General features: G+C 34.9%; 1 protein-coding gene across 1 annotated transcript; it reads left to right on the forward strand.

Moving 5' to 3' along the window:
• Positions 1-10,511: 10,511 nt before the first annotated feature.
• On the forward strand, positions 10,512-19,264 carry LOC106068576 (uncharacterized). Its single transcript, XM_056043773.1, has 5 exons — positions 10,512-10,665; positions 11,765-11,910; positions 12,127-12,265; positions 15,561-15,815; positions 18,671-19,264. The coding sequence occupies exons 1-5, from the start codon at positions 10,560-10,562 to the stop codon at positions 18,742-18,744; spliced, it is 720 nt and encodes a 239-aa protein (XP_055899748.1). The 5' UTR covers positions 10,512-10,559; the 3' UTR covers positions 18,745-19,264.
• The last annotated feature ends 3,039 nt before the right edge of the window (positions 19,265-22,303 follow it).

Genomic DNA, 22,303 nt, shown 5'->3' on the forward strand with positions numbered 1-22,303 from the left:
AGAAATCCGTTGGTCGCCGGGGATCTATTTCAGTTTTTTTTCACCAAGGGCTCCTCTTTGGATCGACAATGTGTCTAGCGAATTCGTAAGAGCTATTTGTCTCTTTCAGTGGCCATCTGATACCTGCTTTTTTCTTTGCCAGTAAGGGCTAAATGATTTGATCTTCAGAGCGCTTCATTTGGACACACTCTTTTAAGCCATCTTTCTTTACGTATTCCAAAAAAAAAAAAGAATCGCCTTTAGAGATGCGGTCATCCATCAAGCACAACGATTTCTTCCTTGAGATCAAACATTCTTCTCAATACCTTGCCCATGCTAAGCCAGGGGATACTGTGTGATGCCAAACATCTTCAAGTACTTCTCGGCACTGCCTGTGGTTAAGACACCTAGCTCTTATCAGTTTGATCACTGAGATAATTGGCTCAATAAAATGTTTGATATTCAATGCAACTTTTTACAAACCTTACCGTGTAGAGTTTACGGCTGGGATCATCTTTAATTTTACTAATAATCCTTTGTGTTTCACTGTCCAAGCACGGGCACCATCAATTGTCTCTCTAACTATATTATTTTATTGATTAATTTCAGCGGTGTCCTCTCACGCGTACGCTACGCCATGGCAAACTAAAGGAGCAAACCAGTAAATTCATTTTTCAAGACCAAGACGGGGGTATATTTAACTTTCAATGTAATTATCATTCCATATTTGAATATTATTACCATGTTAAAATGACACTAACATGAAATATAATTTGGAATATTTTCAATCGGAGACGTACTTTAAAATGTAGACAATTTTCGACTTATACGTCTGTTACAATAGCGACTGAAAACACTTTGAAGAAGGCATTTCAAAACTTAATAAACATTTCCGAGTCAAAATGTATGAAAATGCTAGGCGCCGGGGCTCCACCCCTACCCCCTCTAAGGGAGATTACAGAGCTCCCTCGGGGTCTTGATGGATGGACGGAAAACCTGATGGATATATATCACATAAGAACTTTTCTAGTATGCTATATACTTAAAAGATCAACTTTTTGTTTCTAAAACAGGAAATTGGGTTATAATGATATATATTTAGGTTTCTTTTTATTCCTTACATTCTTAAAACCTAAACTGACCCTACTATGGGAGTCTATAAAGCTCATTCCGGTCGCCAGCTGGCTAAGGAGGGGGGGGGGTGGCGGCGCAAACATAATTTGTTTTGTTGGGGGGTGGGGTGGCCATCTGTAAATGTTTGAGAAACACTGAATTAATTTATTTTTGAATAATATATGTACATGGATTATCTGATTTACATGAATAATGATATTGAAAACAATATACTCCTACCTAAGAAAGTTAAAACGGAATTTTTTGGTATATTGTATTAGACATACAATTAGCTTTTTTACCTTAAAAATATATTTAAATAGTTTTAAATATTATTTTTGTAAAATGTTTCAATACAAAGTCCAATAGTCCAATAATAGACAAACCATTTATATAGTAGTTTTAATGGTGAAATTATAACTCCAGCATAAAAAAATTTCAATGTCTATAGAAATAACTATACATTTTTTTTCAGATGCAAGGGAAAGTTAGAGAAAAAAGACAGTGCACTAGACCCGGGGTCGGCAACCTGCGGCTCGCGAGCCACATGCGGCTCTTTGGCTGTGAAGCTGCGGCTCTTTAGTTCCATACGCAAATATTAATTATTTTAACGAAACATTTTAAAAAATTGTTCTGAAATGTTTAACTAGTATTAGGCACCGATTCTATTTCTCAGCCTCTTGTACTCGCTTTTCACCACACCCCTTCCCCGTGACACGAGTCGTCACTGTCGTCAGTCCGTTGGAAGCTCTCGAATGACTCAGTCGTTGGATGTTTTTATGCAGGTTTTAATTCTCTTTCGACGCAAGACAAATTGGCATTTTCACCACACGCTTTGGCTGTGACGTATAGTGTGGTGTTTCAAGTAAATGAGTTAGAAGCGATTATCTTCTCAAAGTTAGAAGCAATCTATGAGTAACGCTAATCTGGTAGACTTTGCGGTACCACCAGAAATTGCACAATAAGGCAACCCATTTACAGATGGTATGTCAAGACTGCTTCCTGCATGCATCTGAAGAACTGCTTCGTGATTTTAAAAACAAACCATAAATCTTAAAAAAAAAAGATTTGCCACTATTCGCTAAAACAGTGAGAGATAGAAAAGCTAAAATGTTTTCAAATGTAACATATTTGCAGGTGGAAGATATTCAGCTTTCTTCTGTCTTATCACTTGTTGTGGATGAGTCTTGCGGAATATACACAAGGTGCAAGGTGCCCTTTTTGTCAGGATTATATCTTCCCAAGCTCCAAAAGAATTACTTCTAGGATTACTACCATTCTCATTACAAACTAAAGGGAAAGATAGAGCGAACGCCGTGCAAGAATACCTTGAAGACAATAAGATCGATTTAAATAAAATCATTTCAAAAGCAACTTATGGAGCCAGAAATAGGACAAGAAAAAAAAAAAGGACAACATTGATTCTTCGAAGCAAACTAAACCATGGAATTCTTACATTTCACTACATAATACACCAAGTAGCGCTTTGTGCCTAAAACAATTCCAACCGAAATAGTTAAGGTCATAAATTTGGTAATCAAGATTGTTAACAGCATCTTGTCAAAAGCATCCTACCATCGTCAGTATAAAGACTTTTTAAATGAAATGGAGACCTTCTTTTTCAAAATAAAGTGCGATGGCTTTCCAAAGGTTGAAACGTTTCGCTTTGTGCTTGAATGAAATAAATACCTTACTAAATGGTAAAGGCATAAATCCCCCTGAATTAGAGAACGGGAAATAGTGGCAAAAAGTTTACTTTATGGTGGATATAACAGAGAAGTTCAATAAGCTGAATCTAAAACATAGCCTATGTTTTGGTAGTAGAATTGGTTTGTTTTGAAGAAAAATTTATTCTTTTTACAGAAGATATTCAGAGCGGTAAGTTACTTCATGTTCAATGTCTAAAGCAGTATCGCTATGAAAATCAGTGCAACTTTTGACACGAAATACTTTAGCACAGTTATAAAATAATCAAAGATGAATTTCTTGACAGACTTGAGCAGTTCAAAACCAACAAAACCATTCTAGCATTCCTGGTACAGCATCTCAACACAAATAGTCACGAAATCTACACAAAGGTGTATGGAATTGAATGATCCATGGATCAAATGCAATTGCTCGATTTAAAAAGTAAAGCTTTGTGGGGTAGAAAATTTACAGAGTTAAAAAGCAGAGTTAAAAAGCAGAGTTAAAAAGCAAGTTGGAAGTGTTGGAGGTCCAGAAATGTATGTACGTAACGAAACAAAAGTGGACAGCTTTAAAAGGAATGCCGCGTGTTGATTCTGTGCATGGAATAATCTTCCAGATTTCTATAAAGTGTGGTGAAGAAGTTGGCGTTTGGAATGCTGACTATCTTTGGATCGACATATTCGTGCGAGCAAGCGTTCTCTTGCAGGAATATAATTAAAAGAAAAGTATGAAGCCAAATAATAAATGAAAATTTAGAGTCGTGTTTCAAACTAAAAGCAAGTTATTAGCTAAATTGATCCAAACTTTCTAAAACCTTTGCAAAGCCATCGCTCCCATTACATTTATTTGCTCAATTGTTTGTTATTGAAGAATAAATAGATTGTGTGAGTACTATTTATAGTTGGCAGGCGAGAAAAAACTTTTGTGGCTCTTTAAAAACTTTTAAATTTTGTAAATTGTATTTTTGGCTCTTCCGACTCATAAGGTTGCCGACCCCTGCACTAGACTCGGACTTCAGTGACGCTCAGGACATTAAACTGATCAAAAAAACAGGTGATTGTCTGTCGGCGTCACGTTTCTGACGTTGGCTCAGCATGAAAGATTATTACATCCTAGTTCAAACTTCCTGCCGGGCGCGAGACCAGTAGTCATAGAAGGCCTGAACACTGACCTGCAACGTCAAGCTGTTGAGGCTTTCAATAACAATAGATCTTGCCGGGTGGCAGGGAATGGCAGAGTTCAAACTAGGGACAATTGTAACAACAGTCCTAAGTACATACTAAACGACTGTGTGGCGTCAAAAACTTACGGTTACCTTTATTGAGGATTTTGCGTAGACCATTAGAAGTTAAATTTGTTATATATAACTTAATAGGTGTGATGCCTACTTCGTTCTAGAGGAACACATCCAGTTATATCCGGCATCCAATACTTTTGTCAGCAGTGTTTGGTGCAAAATAAACCGCATAGGCTCGGTTCCAATGGACTCGAATGTTGACAATCATACTTCCTATAACTCTAGTGAAATAAATATTTTTTTCTGGCTTTAAGGACAAACAATGCAAATATGACCGTTGCGTCATATTCAACACCCAAGTAATATTAATTTTTATATTTAATGTAATTGTAGTGGATTTCTTAATTATTATTTTTTTTTCATTTATAAAAAAAAAGAATTTTAAACATTTTATCTTGGTATATACAAATAATTAAAAATGAACCGAATTAATGTTCAATTTTGCTTTTTCTTTAAGATAAATTTACTTTAACTCTTTTCTCTCGGTAATTATTTTTTACGTTTCGACAGAATTCTTTACTTTGTTCATGACTATTTCACTCCCCTGTTATAATTTAAACTTTTATAACGTTTTCGTTTGTTATTATAAAATGTTGTATTTGGCATTGCGTTAAAAGGAAATGCATGCTCTTTTTATATATAACACAAATTAAAAATTATAAAATTAAACATTAATTTAATTTAATAAGGTCAAATCAACAATGGTATCGTCCATTAGAAGAGAAAGAGTTAAAATAAGCAAATGTAAATGTATACGTTTTACATTGGCTAAAAAAAATGCACTGCAAACACGATAAAAATTGACTGTATATGAAAAATAAAACTAACAGAGAAGCAATTTTATTAGATTAAAGATACGTTTTTCTAGCATCTCAAAAAAGCTTCTTTCTGATAACAAAAATTAAAAAATTAAAAAACTATAAAGAAAGGAAATATTGTAGGTTTTGTTTAGTGTTTGTTAGATATCATAATAATATCATTAGAGCTAGGGTTAACTAATGACAAATTTCGATTGTAACGTAATTGTGTGTGTGTTTTCTTTTCTTTCCTAAAACATTTGTATTCCTCAAGGAGAATTAACCGAAAAGCCAATATTTATAGCTACTCCATCGAGCTTGTTCGCTGGTAAAAATGCTACTTTGAGGTGTACTAATATACCAATGGGCTATGATACGACCAAGATCCAGTTTAAGGTAATGCATCTAAATTCAGTTACATTTATTTTTCAAACGTTTACATTTAATGATTACATTTATGTACGTATGTATATACATACATCCGAAGCATCCAGGGATAACTCTACTCTACCTTTCAAATACAATTGTATAAAAGAGAACTAGGCCTACACATGTTTAAAAGCAGAACGTTATTGTTTGTTCACTACTTTATTAAATATTAACTCGCGATTGTAGCACACAATTCACAAAAACTAATTAAATTTCCTTTTTCATAAGCACTAAAAAAGCTGTATTAAAACGTGTGTTTGTAGATCTATGTATTGGACATCTTAAATGTAGAATGGAATGTTAGAAGAGCTCGATCTACACCTAGATATTTAAAATAAACGAAACAAAGAATAGTCAAAGTGTCTCTAGGACACAGGCGAAAAATATGTTAATTTTGGAGAGCTAAATTAAATTATAATTAAATCATTATTAAATGTTACTTTAATGTCTTTCATTATAGCTGTAATGGGTACATACCCTAAAATAAAATAATACTTGTTTAAAACAAAATCTTGAAAAACACAGACATAAATTAACTAATTGCATTATTTCATGGACTATCTGCAAATAAAATAAAGTTCCCATTTCAGACCTCGCTATCCATGGGGCATCTTTTTCTTTGGCCAACGGTTAAGAGGAGGGTGTCATGTGACCAGCACAAAGCGAAACATTTGGAAAGAAGGAAACATCACTATTCATCCACGACCCTGCATATAACTACCTCACCACACTCATAATACCAATGATTTAAGCCCAACGCCTATTTACTTCTTAGTATCATCAGTCCTATAAAATGATTCTGGTCTTGACATTTGTTTTAGATATTTCTACCACACCATTTCGATATTTTTCTTACAAATGTAATTGTAATTACATTTGTAATAATTATAATAAAACAAAATGAAAAACAAAATAAAATACATTGTATAAAATCTACGTATCTACTTTCTACTACTTATACTCTTATACATTTCCTATCTAGCCTTAACAAAACTCCTATAATGCAGTAGCCTTAAGACTAAGACTAAGACTGCTTTATTGATCCTTACGGAAATTTGTTGTGATTACAAGGATCCGTTTCTCATATAAAGACAACATCATATATGTATAATCAACAACGATATCTAATTCATTACAAATATATTTGTTCAGTGTAAATTAGAACAATAATTAGTATCAATCATTACCACCTTTCCTAATCATATCTATATAACATTATTGACATGCCTTCCTTTCCGCTTCCCTCCTTTGCAATGGTGTCCCATTGTGATCCCACTACCGAATGATCTAGCTGTACTGTTTTCTAGCCTGCTACTATTCCTTTCTTTTGTCGTATACGCCTATCCACTATTGTACCTTAATTCCTTAACTCTGATTACTTGTTGACACTGTCTCCTAATGTGTCCCCTTCTCCCACCCTTAAAGCATAAGATGTATGGACTTGTACGTCTGCATGTGAGTTTATATCGCTTTCTCCATACCACTGATTGCCTTACTTTACTTTGATTTATTTTTGACCCCTCCAATTACATTTCTTCCTACCTTATCTGTTAATTCTTTCTTCTCGTGCTCTCTGCTACCCATGTCATCTGATGTATGGGATCTTATGTCTTCTTCCACATCCCTATTTCTACATCGAGTAGACTTTATCCCATAATATTTCTTCCAATTCTCAATCTCCATCTCTGAACACATTTTCTCCCCATGAATGTTCCCGATAATTAAATCTTCTTCCAATTCTCTATCTCCATCTCTGAACACATTTTCTCCCCATGAATGTTCCCGATAATTAAATCTATCTCACCCTGATCTACAACACAAGCTTCCAATGTCCCCGTAAAATACGGTAGGCCAATACTAACTGTAGCAATCGGTAATTGAAAAATCTTCCCATTAAACATAACACACTTTCTAGATTCGCCTGTATATTCATGGTCTTCCACTAAATTCTTATTCACTCCAATAATAGTGCTCCCAGTATCCCTGATGGTCTTGGCTGCCTTGTTCCCTACGAATGTCTGAAAAATCTCCAATGTTCCAGTATCAGATGACAATGAAAAACCTTGTTCTATTCCACTTTTCTCCCAGTCCTTTCTTTCCTGTCTGTTTCCTTGATATTGTTATAAACTTGGTGGTGGCACAGAGAGGGGTAGTGGTGTGTGTGTAGTCAGCCGACGCAAATCGCCCCAGGCCAGCGCTAGACGAGCGGTCAACCGTGACGAGTTACGACGATCGGCCGAGACGAGTGTCAACAAGAGAGTTCGGGAAGGATCGCCGACGTGAACAGAGCTCAGGGGCGTCACGAGAGTTGTAGTCATCTGACCACCTAGAAACGTCGAGCGGCGTTCTGTCCGGTTCGAGAAGGCCAGTAGGGACCCTATATAAGAGCGGAGGTGACGCAGTCAAGACGGTTCAGAAAGCGGGTTCACGACAGGAGTTCAGAACACGGTCGACTACAGTTCAACGGTGTGGTTCTGTACGGAGCATTACGACGGTTCAGTGCGGAGTACTGTCAAGTACAGTTGAGACGAACGGCGTCTTGATCTTGGTCTGTGATCGAGTCCGACACAACGAGCCCAAGTGTGTGAAGTCAGTCCCGAACTGTTGAACCCAGTGCAAGCCCGGAACGAGACGGAGAGGCCAGTGCAAGACTTGATACGGCGGAACGGTGTTATCGCAGAGCTATTTGTACTGTTCTACGTGCTGCCAATTGTACAGTATTGGCTGTTATTTATGGACATTAAACCTTTACGTTATTTTGGAGCCCTGACTTGTCAAGTTCTTTAAGTTGGTGGTGTATGGTGCTGTTTGCAGAGAGCCTGGATAGTGAGATTCGTAACAATATCTTCCGTTGCGGCTATCATATTGTCATTCATATGTACCACGTCTATAATGTCTATCCTGTGTCTCCCTTGTTCTGTGAAATGTTTTCTGTGTCCCAAATGTTCTGTTAAAGGCAACTATTTCTTCTATATCACTGCCTCTAGATAATTTCTTCTCGGGATGTGCCACTTTATAAGCCCTTATCAGTCTTACTATGTCTTCTATGGATTTCGGTTTCCTCTCCAACAGAAATATTTTTAATTCCTCCTGACACTCGTACATCACTTTGTCCAGCATGAGAAATGTCTTAAGACTGTCAATGTTTTTTTTCTACCTCAGCGGTTTCTATCCAGTTGTCGAAATGGCTGCTCATTCTTTCCAGAAATGTCTGAGGGTCTTCCTCAGGCTCTATCTCACTATTAACAAACTGTTGGCGGTAGAAAGCCTCTGTTTTCCCGAATGTTCGAAGCAGTTCACAACATATTTTTTAAAAGAGACCTCCGCTGTAAATGATCTAGAGAATAAGAATGGCCATCAGTCTTCAGGGTATTCCAGTTCTCTCATTTCTATTATAAACTACTTCAGAAAAATGTCAATGACCATTTTGTTTTCGTTGAATATCACACCTTTATATTTTGCCAGTTTATTCCCTGTAGTGTCACTCTTTTTTTTATCACTCTCTTTTTCTTGGTCTGTTTTAAGCTTTTACTCCGCTGTCTCTTTTTCCAAAGCCAATCTCTCTCTTTCAATGGCAACTAATTCGTTTTTCTTTTCCCTTTCAATTGCAATCTTTTCATTTTCTCTTTTTTCCTCCCTGGCTAATCTCTCCCTCTTCATCAACCTTTCTTGAACGTATTTTCTTAATTCCGGTCCTTCAAGATCCAACAATCTCCCCTCTTCCTTCAACGTCTGTTGACAGGAGATCAACTATGTATAGAGGAATACGTGGGTTTTACTTTTACGTTGGGCGCCATTTGTTACGAGAAGATGAGACTCTTAATCATATACCAAACAGACTCGTATATATAGTATATAAGGTGGATTTTAATCTTCATACAACAAAACATAATATGTCAATTAGATCTTCGTCTAAATTGCTCCATTTCTAAATCCTCTCTCTATCTTTTTCAACACGCATTCGCACCATTCCACATTCACAGTATGATGCGCACGTAACAGTATGAAAACATATATTTAAATTAGTTTTACAATGTTGAAAAAAAAAATTCACAAAAAATCTGAAACCGCTTGCATAAACATGCTTAAAGTATGGTAAATGGTCATCTCCCTTACTAAATAGTCTCCCGTGTTTGTTACAATTAATACTGAAATGTTATAAAAATGGAGTATTTTTACTAAAAATTGTTTGCATAGTTGATTTTTTTTTTTTTAAATTTTCGCTTTCAGAACAGAAAACAAGTAGCCATTGCATAAAAACTTTGTAAAGTCTAAAATAATATTATGTCGAATTTGCGATATATTTTCTAGTTTACGAGATCTAAACGGTACGGACGGACAGGCAGACCGCTCAAAACTAATAGCAGCTATTCTCCTCTCTGGGGCCGCTATAAACAATACCTATTAAAATACTCTGAAAGATACACAGAGAAAGTTATCTTATTCCATACACTAGAACTAATTCATGTAAATGCTTTTTTTATTTTAGTACCGAGTTGCTTGGACAGCTAGCAAAACCAATGACTGAAAAAAAGACTACATTAACACATGAATACATGTAGGGTGTAAAAATGTAACGATATTTTTTTAACGAATGTCTCTGATTTATAAGATAAGACAAAAACAAAAAAGGAAAATATTTGACGACGCGAAAGTTTTAGCGCTTTAGAGACAATGTCTCCAACTTTTGCTTTATTCTAAAGAGGCATCTCTTATATTCGTGAAAGGTCCTCGGGTGTTCACTTCAAATATATCTCAACATTCTTCCTCACCTCTTCAACAGATCTCTGGAAAACTTACCTTGATATATGTAGCAAACCTTTGCAGGTTCGAGTCTTAGTTATGTCATACGATCAAAAAGCAAAGAACTCAATGCTGCTCTTGGGCTTTTTTTCATTAGAAAAACTTGTTTTCCAACATTTTATTCTTCAGCCTAACCCAAATTATCAGATCTTATTCTACAAATTGAAAATAACGAAGTCTCTCAAATTACTTTTTGTCACATCTCAATCATTAACATCAGAAACTAGAATACTCTAGAAATGTATACCCATTTTGTCACATCTCAATCATTAACATCAGAAACTAGAATACTATAGAAATGTATACCCATTTTGTCAGCCGATCAAAAGCCCGTAATCACTTTTTGGATAGAAACTGCAGCGTTTATAGAAAGATGTCACTTATAAAAATAATATTTGTCTTTTTTAAATACCTAGTTATTTAATGGAACTGAGATAACTTCTCCTTTGGTCATGACAAGTGACCTAAAAGATATAAAAGCTCTATGTAATTTATCTGATACGTCAGCACACGCTGTAACTAACGCAAGTGAACTTGTCTCTTTACCAACACAGACAAGTAAGTAATAGTAGAATTACTATTTACTAATTCGTCTAAGGTTATGACTCATTAGATAACTATTTATCTAGCTGTCATAAAAACAATATAAAAGCAGGTCAATTAATGTTTTAATCAGACACTTTATACTATGTGAATATTACAGATTATTTACTAGGTGTTTGAGAAGAATTGCTATCTCATGCGAGACCGAAATATTTTGCCCATATTTTTTTTTTTTGGTGATTGGGTGATAGACTATTTTTGTGATATTTATTCAGCAAGAACTCCAAAACTAGAATATTACCAGAAACTCCATCTCAATTTTATTCAAAATGTTTGTAATTTCGGTTTTCTCTGTAGTATTAATAAGCAGTTCAGTTAGTGCAGAAAATACTTCTTCTTTTCTATCAAGAAATGCATTTAGAGCCATTTAACGACTGAAAATTGGCGTGCAATTACTTAATAGCCATGTTTATTATGTACAACCATCAGATTATTTAGCCCTAGTATTATTTCGGTAGAAAATATTAAGGCATTAGTTAAATAATGTAACTCATGCATGGGTTGAAAAACATCTTTTAAAAATAAAGCCCACAATAGAATTATAAAAGAGAACACTGTGACTGTAAAGGCTAAATAAAAGTTCACAAATATTGTCTCGTCTGCAGGTTAACGTGAACTTTGAACTTTAACACACACTCGAGTGTATCTTAGCAACACAAACAAACTTCTTTCGTCTCTCTCTGTTTAGAGCAAACTTAATGAAGATTTTTAAACTTTCCAATTCTATTATAAAATAGCTATGAAATTTTTTTTTTATTAGCGAAATTTGCTTTCAAAATTAATCAATAAAAAGTATATATCTGACTAATGGTCATGTAGAGACAAACAATAAGGGCACTCAATCTTTCGGGGGCTATAATTTAATCAAGCATTGTATATGATGTGTGCAATATATGCATGTTCTTGTTGGACTGAAAAATAGATCTAAGTGTGGGTAGTTCAGCAAGGGAAGCTATTAGGGAAAGGGAGCTAAATGAATCGATTTAAGAAATGCTGAAAAAACTTAGTCAATAAATATATTTACCTAATAGTGAGTTTAATTTATAAACTTCAGCTACCATTTCATCCGTGTTGGTGACGTCTACTGCTGTTGACAAATCTATCTACTCAGTTGATGAAGCAATTATATTGACTTGTGTGACTACCCCTGGTCCAAATTTTGTGGACATCTCAACTAAATCAATCACTTACCAATGGCTGGTAAGATATTTAACTCTAGTTCTAATTTTTTATTTTTCAGTTGTTTTTCATAGCCATGGCTTTTGTATGTTAAAGACATAATATTTTCAGAGGTTGTAGGTTACATCTCTTTTGTGTCAAGCCATTTACCTTTTTAATGGAATTCTGGAAAACAAGATATTTTGATTTGTAAGTATTATGGTTCCACGTTTTTATTCTTTTTGACTCTAATCCCAGAGTAACGCCATTGTTGTGCAAAACTCATCGTCAGCTACGTACAATTTTCCGAAGGCTGCAGGAAACTACATAATCAGTTGTAATGCCACTTACGGTGATGCAACTACAGCATCAAGTAATTCAATAAATATAACACGCAGTGAGTTTAAATTATTTATTTTAAAATGTTCTATAAGTTTAATACCTTTATTAGTCTGTCAATGAGTCATCCCTGAAATGTAGAGAATAAAAACAGGCATGGACCTTTTTCAATTCCTACAGAGACATAGAGATCTTTATTTTAAATTATGATAAAGGAAACAAAATTGTTACAATTGATTTGTATGGTTAATAAGTTGTTTTTTTCACAGGTTATATCTGATAATCAAATGTCCAAAATATGCTAGGTATGCTTAAAAAAAAAGTTCCCCTTTCAGACCTTGTGTTCTATAGTGTGACCCGTCAAAATAGCGCTGACAAAATAGTGCCGACAAAATAATGCGGTCAAAATAGCGCCGACAAAATAGCGCCGACAAAATAGCGCGATATTTCCCTACAAAATAGCGCGAAACAGAATAGCGCAGACTTATATATGATGTGTATAAAAGTACCGGATTATTAGTAATTTAATGTCATGGGCAGCATTTTGTTAATGTCTCTATCTTTTTCAATATTAAAACATATGGAATTATGCCATATTTGCAGAGAACGTGAGTACTTTAAATTTTATATCGTTCCCTTTTTTCACCTTTGATTAAAAAGTATAACTTGCTAAAAATAGGATCTTGAAATGTGGTGACCCGACAAAATAGGCTATGAAATACGAAAGTGTGTTATACCATAATCAGAAATCTGCGGCATCTTTCTTTAATCAAAACAGGGCGTAAGGAATTTGTAGGACTATTGGGAGGACAACTATATTGGTCGCCAGAGACGAAACCGCAGAGTGATTCCAAGATTTCTGATAGCATTATGGAATGTTAGAGATCGTGTACAAGACAATCTACCACGAACAAACAATTCAGTGGAGGGATGGCACCATGCATTTCATCTGTCTATTGACGGTCATCACTCCAATGTCTACAAGTTAATCTCTCACTTCCTCAGAGAACAGGAGAACACTGAGAACAAGATTCTGAGGTACAATGCTGGAGCACGAAGTAAAGCTGCCAGCAAGACAAAGTACCTCCAACTTAACAGACGACTTGAAGATATATTACCAATGTACGGAAACAAGCCAGTGATGGAATTTCTACCTGACATTTCCTACAATTTAACTTTGGGAAAGTTTGTGTGTGTGTGTGTAAATTTGACAAGTATCTTTGCGTGTTTTTAAAGTACACTTTTATAATGTAAATAAATGCTATATTTTGAAATATTTCATTTTACCTTTTTTTTTATTTTCGCTTATTTATGTTTTAAGATATCTAAAGTGTTTCCTGCAAAAATGACTGAAAAATAATGATAACTTTAAAACAAACAAAAAATATTGGCTCTATTAATATTTTACGATATCTAAAGTATTTCTTTCAAAATGACTAAAATATTTTTTTTTTGCGCTATTTTGTCGGCGCTATTTTGTCCACGCTATTCTGTTTGCGCTATTTTGACGCTATTTTGACGGGGTATCGTTCTAAAAGGCAGATGATGATCTGTTTCTGTGGTTTTGCGGCCATCACAACGAACTACCGCCTTGTTTTTCCCCATTAGAGCTGGGTGGACTCAGAGGCGCCCAAAAATCCCGAAATAAAAAATTCCAGTCTTAACCACGAATTAAAACCAAAAAAATCACAGAATTCCTCTTTACGAAATAAACACGTTGAATTCCTCAAGTAGAAATGATGAAAATATTTATACACATTTCAAACACATATAACTGAATCTCAATAAAAAGTAGACCTTAACATGAAGCTTGTTTTTTTTAATCAATAGTAATCCAGGAAATTTAGGTATAAAATCAATAAGACTGGCTTGAAAAATGTAGATAGATTGATTGAATGCAGTAACCTCGATTTAAAAATTACCTTAGCGAATGATATGAGATTGAAATGTTTTTTTATCTGCGGATGTTTTGAACTCTAACTTAAATTATCTTCAAACGGTAAAACAGTGAACAATTATGCCTAATCTGGAAAAGTTTTCAGTTGTAAATTATATGTCTAAATAATATGTTATTTACATAGTCTTTATATTGCATGTTTGAATTTTTGCAAACGATTTTTCAACAGTAATCAAATTTTACATGCAAACCAATGCTCAATGATAACACATGAATCAATAAAAAATTTCAACTATATAATACCCTGAGCTTGTTGAGGGAATCAGACCCAAGGGCCACCCAAAGCTAACCTATATTGATGTCTGCAAGCGAGACATAAGAACCTCAGATATAATTGAAAGTATGTGGGAGGAAATAGCTCAAGACCGGAGTGCATAGAGACAGACTGTGCGTGCTGGGACGATCATCACCGAAAGCAAAAGAAATGAAGCGGCTAGCCCCAAAATTGATGATTTACACATGCATGAACTGTGACAAAATCTGCCGCTCCAGAATTGGCTTTATTAGCTACTCAAGAGTCTGCCCCGTCACAAGATGAAACCAAAACCAGTGACTCATCTGGCCGTATCCATGGTTTCTTGTATTAATTAATTTTGTTTCTATGCAGAAAATTTACTACGCTTTGTGTAGAGATTGCTTTAGTAGAATAGAGTAAAATAAAATTGTGTAATATTAATGTTAAGATTAAAAGGGATATCTATATAAGATTAAAGACAGTATCTATATTAATCAATTATAAAGTAAACTTTTTATGAATTTGGTAATTAACATAGTCTTAATGACCATTTTCACATTTTCTTCTTCTACAGAAAGACAATTTTCACAAATGTTGTTCTCCCTGTACAAAAAGACTATAAAACGGTTCATTGGGAAAAGCACAAAATTTAAACAATAAACACACTTTTGACCCTTTTACTTTCAAAGGTATTTTTTAAAAAGACTGTGTAACAACTGGTCGAAAAGGATTCTAAAAGTTAAAGACATATATGTGAAAATAATAGATAACAACTTAACAACACTTATAATAAAAAAAAAAGTGTTGGGTGTAAATTTCACTGTAGCATATACTAAACACATCCAACGCAATTTTATAATTAATTTTCTACTTTTTTTTGTGCGTTCCAGTATGAAAATGATTTCATTTGCCAATTTGTACAATTACATATGTCTTATTCTTGCTTTTTGCTTGAATTTCTGTTGATCAGACATTGTGTATTAAATCTTTAATTATTAAAATCATTCTTTTTTTACATTTTATAGATCTATCAAATCTTTTTTTTTTTTTTTTTTGAAGCAGAAGACACTTATATGTATCTGCTGCTCCGTTCAATTTAACTCAGTTTTTTAGATATTGTTCTACTTTTGTTGTTAAAGTCTAATATATCTTCACCCACAGGTAGTACTTACCTAACTAAGCCTACTATCCTAGCGAACCCTACAAATCCGGTTTTGGGAAGTCTGTTGACATTGGCCTGCGTTAGCAATTATACAGATGTTACTTATAGCTGGAAGATGGGTACAGAGTACATTGCCCAACAATTTGACCACACCATACAGCTGGACAGCTTAACAGCCAGTGATGCTGGAGCCTACGTGTGCATCGTCAAGAGAAGCGCGGTCACCATGACCTCTGAAGTTTTCACCATCTCGAGTAAATATTTCACATTTATCTATTGAATATGATTATCTAGAACTTTAATGTTTAAAGCTAAATACTAATCTATGTGTGTATGTTTGAATATGGTGACGAAAAAAAATTAGTGCAGACAAAATAGCGAGAAACTCCATTAGTTTCCATACATTAGCAATATAGCGGCAAGACGTCGGTTAGTTTGGAGGTACTTAGTCTTGCCCTCGTTCTTTTGTCTAAGAATCCTGTTCTCAGAGTACTTTTGTTCTCAGTGTACTCCTGTTCTCAGTATACTCCTGTTCTCAGTGTACTCCTGTTCTCAGAGTACTTTTGTTCTCAGTGTACTCCATTTCTCAGTGTACTCCATTTCTCAGTGTACTCCAGATATCAGTGTACTCCAGATATCAGTGTACTCATGTTCTCAGTGTACTCCTGTTCTTAGTGTACTCCTGTTCTCAGTGTACTACTGTTCTCAGTGTACTCCAGATATCAGTGTACTCATGTTCTCAGTGTACTCATGTTCTCAATGTACTCCAGATATCAGTGTACTCCTGTTCTCAGTGTACTCCTGTTCTCAGTGTACTCCTGTTCTCAGTGTACTCCTGTTTTCAGTGTACTCCTGTTCTCAGTGTACTCCTTTTCTCAGTGTACTCCTGTTCTCAGTGTACTCCTGTTCTCAGAGTACTCATGTTCTCAGTGTACTCCTGTTTTCAGTGTACTCCTGTTCTCAGTGTACTCCTGTTCTCAGTGTACTCCTGTTCTCAGTGTACTCCAGATATCTGTGTACTCCTGTTATCAGTGTACTCCTGTTCTCAGTGTACTCCTGTTCTCAGTGTACTCCTGTTCTCAGTGTACTACTGTTCTCAGTGTACTCTAGATATCAGTGTACTCATGTTCTCAGTGTACTCCTGTTCTCATTGTACTCCTGTTCTCAGTGTACTCCAGATATCAGTGTACTCCTGTTCTCAGTGTACTCTAGATATCAGTGTTCTCCTGTTCTCAGTGTACTCTAGATATCAGTGTTCTCCTGTTCTCAGTGTACTCCAGATATCAGTGAACTCCTGTTCTCAGTGTACTCCTGTTCTCAGTGTACTCCTTTTTTAGTGTACTCCAGATATCAGTGTACTCCTGTTCTCAGTGTACTCCTGTTCTCAGTGTACTCCTGTTATCAGTGTACTCCAGATATAAGTGTACCCCTGTTCTCAGTGTACTTCTGTTCTCATTGTACTCCAGATATCAGTGTACTCCTGTTCTCAGTTTACTCCTGTTCTCAGTGTACTCCTGTTCTCAGTTTACTCCTGTTCTCAGTGTACTCCTGTTCTCAGTGTACTCCAAATATCAGTGTATTCCTGTTCTCAGTGTACTTCTGTTCTCATTGTACTCCAGATATCAGTGTACTCCTGTTCTCAGTGTACTCCTGTTCTCAGTGTACTTCAGATATTAGTGAACTCCTGTTCTTAGTGTACTCTAGATATAAGTGTACTCCAGTTCTCAGTGTACTCCTGTTCTCAGTGTACTCCTGTTCTCAGTGTACTTCTGTTCTCTGTGTACTCCAGATATCAGTGTACTCCTGTTCTCAGTGTACTCTAAATATCAGTGTAGTCATGTTCTCAGTGTACTCCTGTTCTCAGTGTACTTCAGATATCAGTGTACTCCTGTTTTCAGTGTACTTCTGTTCTCAGTGTACTCCAGATATCAGTGTACTCCTGTTCTCAGTGTACTCCTGTTCTCAGTGTACTCCTGTTCTCATTGTACTCCTGTTCTCAGTGTACTTCTGTTCTCTGTGTACTCCTGTTTTCAGTGTACTCCAGATATCAGTGTACTCCTGTTCTCAGTGTACTTCTGTTCTCAGTGTACTCCAAATATCAGTGTACTCCTGTTCTCAGTGTACTCCTGTTCTCAGTGTACTCCTGTTCTCAGTGTACTCCTGTTCTCATTGTACTCCTGTTCTAAGTGTACTCCAGATATCAGTGTACTCTTGTTCTCAGTGTACTCCAGATATCAGTGAACTCCTGTTCTCAGTGTACTCCTGTTCTCAGTGTACTCCTGTTCTTAGTGTACTCCAGATATCAGTGTACTCCTGTTTTCAGTGTACTCCTGTTTTCGGTGTACTCCAGATATCAGTGTACTCCAGTTCTCAGTTTACTCCTGTTCTCAGTGTACTCCAGATATCAGTGTACTCCTGTTTTCAGTGTACTCTAAATATCGGTGTACTCATGTTCTCAGTGTACTCCTGTTCTCATTGTACTCCTGTTCTCAGTGTACTCCTGTTCTCAGTGTACTCCTGTTCTCTCAGGAAGTGAGTGATATACTTATAGACATTGAGATGATGACCGTCACTCGATGTAGCTGCATGATTTTCATCTTATACTTTATGCGTGAGACTTTGTCCAAGTTGGAATATACAGCCGACACGTATGGTCTCCGGGAATACTTTTCTAACTACATTTTAGATTCCAATCTCAAAATCTAACACCACACTATGTGGAGCCAGTCTTAGCTCCAACATTTTTCTGAAGTGTCAAACAAACTCAAGTTTCCTGTTTAGATGACAGCAGTGCATATAACAGAGGTACATCACAGCGTTCAATGAGTGCATGTACTGTGAAGACCTGTAGGAATAACTCAGGCGTAACCATAACCAGTGTGGTCAAAGAAGGTAGAGGCCTCGGCACAAAAAAAAAACCTGCCAAGGAACTCACAAAATTCCGATGCTTATTTTATATATTGCAAATAAATCTGCTTTGCGCTATTTTGTCTTGCGTTATGCTATTTTGTCGGGAAATTTCGAGTTATTTAGTCGGCGCTAGTTTGTCCTAGCTTTTTGTCGGGTAACTGTTGAAATTTATTCTAAACATACTTTGATCTCCTTCCAGATGGTCACGTGCTTACAATATGCTCAGCACTCGTCTATGGACTGTTGTTTATGATCTCACGACATTTGGTTTAAATTTACCATGACAACCTCGGCCATCACAAGCAAAATAGTTTTTGATGTTTAATTAGTATTTTAGCGTAATCAAATATTAGAAATTACACTGCAATAAGATTTAAACTATCTTATGAACCGAAACAATTACATAAGAATACCTAAAGATATTTGTCGCAGAATTTTTCAAATGAAAATATATTTTCAAATACATTTCAATTACTTTTAATGGGTAATTTATATTGGGGATTTTCACCATAGATTTTAAACAATGTAAACTGGTCTATGTTTGTTTTTAGATTTTGAAAATCCAGTTGACATTCTTGTAAGTGTTAGAATGCAGTAGAGAAGATCTGAGGATGGAGGCGGTATAAGAATAAACAAAGCCAGAATATAACACAAGCAAAATACAAAAAAAATACTTTGAAAAAAACAACAAAGCGTATATTAAGTGTATCAATTGGTTTGGATCAGTCTTGTAAATAAATTTGTAATTAGCCTCAGACGAAAAACAACACTTCTGTCAAGTACTATTTCTTTCCTTTGTTGGAGATACTTAAAAAAAAAATAATAAGTTTTCTGTCAATAGTTAATTAATTAATTGGTTATTTTTTAAAATGATTCTTGTGTTGTCATGTAAAAGAAATATTTGTGCGAAATTTCAGTGTGATCAGAGATTGGGTGTTGGACAAATAACATGTACAAACATTTGGCCAGACAGACAGACAGAGTTGATAGAAGCTTTGTAAAAAAAAAAGGTGTTAGATTGGCAGAAATTTTAAAATAAATAGACTAGTTCAAAAAGACGCTACATTGAAAGAGCATGGTGTTAGGTAAATAGTTTTTAAAATAGCTTATGATAAAGAGCTCCAAAATTTGATTTTACGGTGTTACAAAGTGCGTTAAACATATATCGTAAACCTTTTTAACTGAACAGATGTCAACATTTATTTATTCTACACACCAAATACATTGGAAAATTATCAGTGTATAGTTATCCACCAGAGTTCGAACTATCGATTCTGTAGGATTGGATTGTTTATTAGCACTCAGATTAACATTATTTTCAGGAATATTTTTTTACCTTTTCATTGTAAAACTTTGATTATTCACTATGAACAGTACAGAAGAGAAAACAAAGTCTTTAAATCATGTTTTTTTATGTTGTATCAAGAATTTCCCGTCCATCCTGGAAAATTATTATCATTATTATTCTGTTTGTCTTTAATGTTGAAACAATGTCTAATTTTACTATAAAATATTTGACAAGTCAATTTTGACTTTATGATTGTTTTCTGATGCTTGGAATAACAGATTATTTGCATATTATGTATATACGTGATTGTAAAATATTTGTGAAGTAGAATGGTTGAGCTGATAAACATCGCCATTGTGCGCATGTCAAGGAGGGGATAAGAAATAAAGAAATCCACGAACAATTCAGTTCTGCTGAAAAAAAGATGTCACTATGAAAATTTGACAATGTCATTTTGGATGTGATTTATGACATGGTTTTCTTTGAAGCATTAGGGTGGCTGAGGGAGGAGGCTTTTATTTAAAATTATTTCTTTAATTGTGACCTCCCCTCCTAAGCACGTGTTCATGCCAAGGCCATTTCTGAATGCATTCCACGCTTCGTAACGCAGTTAGGCTTCAATATGTCTCGTTTTGGAACACAGTACATTCGAGTAGAAAAAAACGTTGTGGGAAAGAAGTGGGTCATAAAAAAATACTTAAAAAAAAAAAGAATATTCCTCCATTATGAAGATAATGACATTTTCGTAAGAGCGATTTAATTTACTCTTACTAACTAAAGAATGATAAATTTAACCGAAACCTCACTGATATTTGCCCCGTGCTGTGGCTAAGCTATCTCCACTTTGGCCTACAGATTATCATAAAGATGTTATGTAATCTGGTGTGTTTATAGTCAGTGCGCATATTGACAATATGTTTCTAGCTCCCACGTAGTTAGATGTCTTTTTTTAAGCCTTATAATGATAGCAATCCTAAAAAATTCCATAATCTAAATACATTCCTCATCCCTTTATGTTTATTTGGAAGGGAAATAATCATTCTTTCCTAACAACCTCAGTTTCAAACAAAAAGGTTATTCCTCTTTAAGAAAGCTTATTTATACATTTCTCTCTGCTGTAAGATCATTGTAAATGTATTATTATTATTATTATTATCTTATCTTCTTATCTTATCTTATATAATACAGACGTTACTTCAAAAAAGAAGATGATTACGTCCTACGCGTCATGCATTTAGTCATGCATATTAACCAATGACTTAAATTCTGCCAAGTCACTGGTTTTCCTGGCTAGCTCAGGCAACCCATTCCATGCTCTAATAGCACTAGGGAAGAAGGAGTATTTGTACAAATTTGTCCTAGCATATGGGACGAGGAATGTGCCTTTATCTTTGTGTCTTTCAGAGTATTTTATTAAATTTTGTTTTTGTATTTGAAGATTATGGTTCAGTGTTTTATGTATGATTGCTACTTTACTTTTGAGCCTTCTGTCCTGAAGGCTTTCTAAATTTAGTGATTTTACTAAAGGTGTTACTCTAGTCAAATGTGAATATTCGTTTGTTATGAATCTCACTGCTCTATTTTGTGTCTGTTCCAGTTTCTTAATGTTTTCTTGAGTTGAGGGGTCCCAAACGGAGGATGCATATTCTATTATTGGCCTAACCAAGGTTAAGTAACATTTTAGTTTTATGTTCTTATTTGATTTATAGAAATTTCTTTTAATAAATCCTAATGCTTTGTTTGATTTTTTTGTAGTTTCATCAATATGTGGATTCCATGATAGTTTTTCATTTATTATAACACCTAGGTATTTTGCGTTTTTAGTCTGTGATACTGGTTTGCCATGAATAAGATAAGTGGAATTAATTTGTTTTAGTTTTTTTGTTACTCTTAACAACTGACATTTTTCTGGGTGGAAAGACATGCTCCAATTTGATTCCCATTTCTGTAATTCATCTAATTCTCTTTGTAAAATATCTGTGTCTTGTGTTGTTTTTATTGTTCTATATATTATGCAATCGTCTGCAAATAATCTGACTTTTGTTCCTGAACTAATGCAATTTGGTAAATCATTTATGTAAATTAAAAATAGTAGTGGACCCAAGACTGTACCTTGAGGTACACCTGAGTTTACTGTTATCGGTGTTGATTTAGAGCCATTTATTATTACAGTTTGTTCTCTCCCTATCAGAAAGTCTTTAATCCACTGATGCAGTGGACCATTAATGCCGAAATATTTTAATTTTTTAAGCAAACTATGGTGGTGAACTTTGTCAAAAGCCTTAGAAAAATCTAGTAAGATAGCATCTATTTGTTCACTATTATCTAAACCTTTTGAAAAATCATCAATTAGTCCTATTAGTTGTGTTTCACATGATCTATATTTCCTAAAGCCATGTTGGTATGGTGTGAGGACATTATGTTTGTCTAAGTGGTTTATGATGTTGCTACATATTATGTGTTCTAGGATTTTACATGTGATGCTGGTAAGTGATACTGGTCTGTAGTTCCCTGGGTCAGATTTTTCTCCTTTTTTAAATAGGG

This window comes from Biomphalaria glabrata, chromosome 10 (genome assembly GCF_947242115.1).
Source record: "Biomphalaria glabrata chromosome 10, xgBioGlab47.1, whole genome shotgun sequence".
Taxonomy (NCBI): domain Eukaryota; kingdom Metazoa; phylum Mollusca; class Gastropoda; family Planorbidae; genus Biomphalaria; species Biomphalaria glabrata.

Coding starts and splice junctions, on each gene's coding strand:
- LOC106068576 (XM_056043773.1), top strand. CDS start 10,560: ATGACAAGTGACCTAAAAGATATAAAAGCTCTATGTAATTTATCTGAT. Junction 11,911..12,126: donor CAATCACTTACCAATGGCTG/GTAAGATATTTA, acceptor CTCTAATCCCAG/AGTAACGCCATTGTTGTGCA. Junction 15,816..18,670: donor TGAAGTTTTCACCATCTCGA/GTAAATATTTCA, acceptor ATCTCCTTCCAG/ATGGTCACGTGCTTACAATA.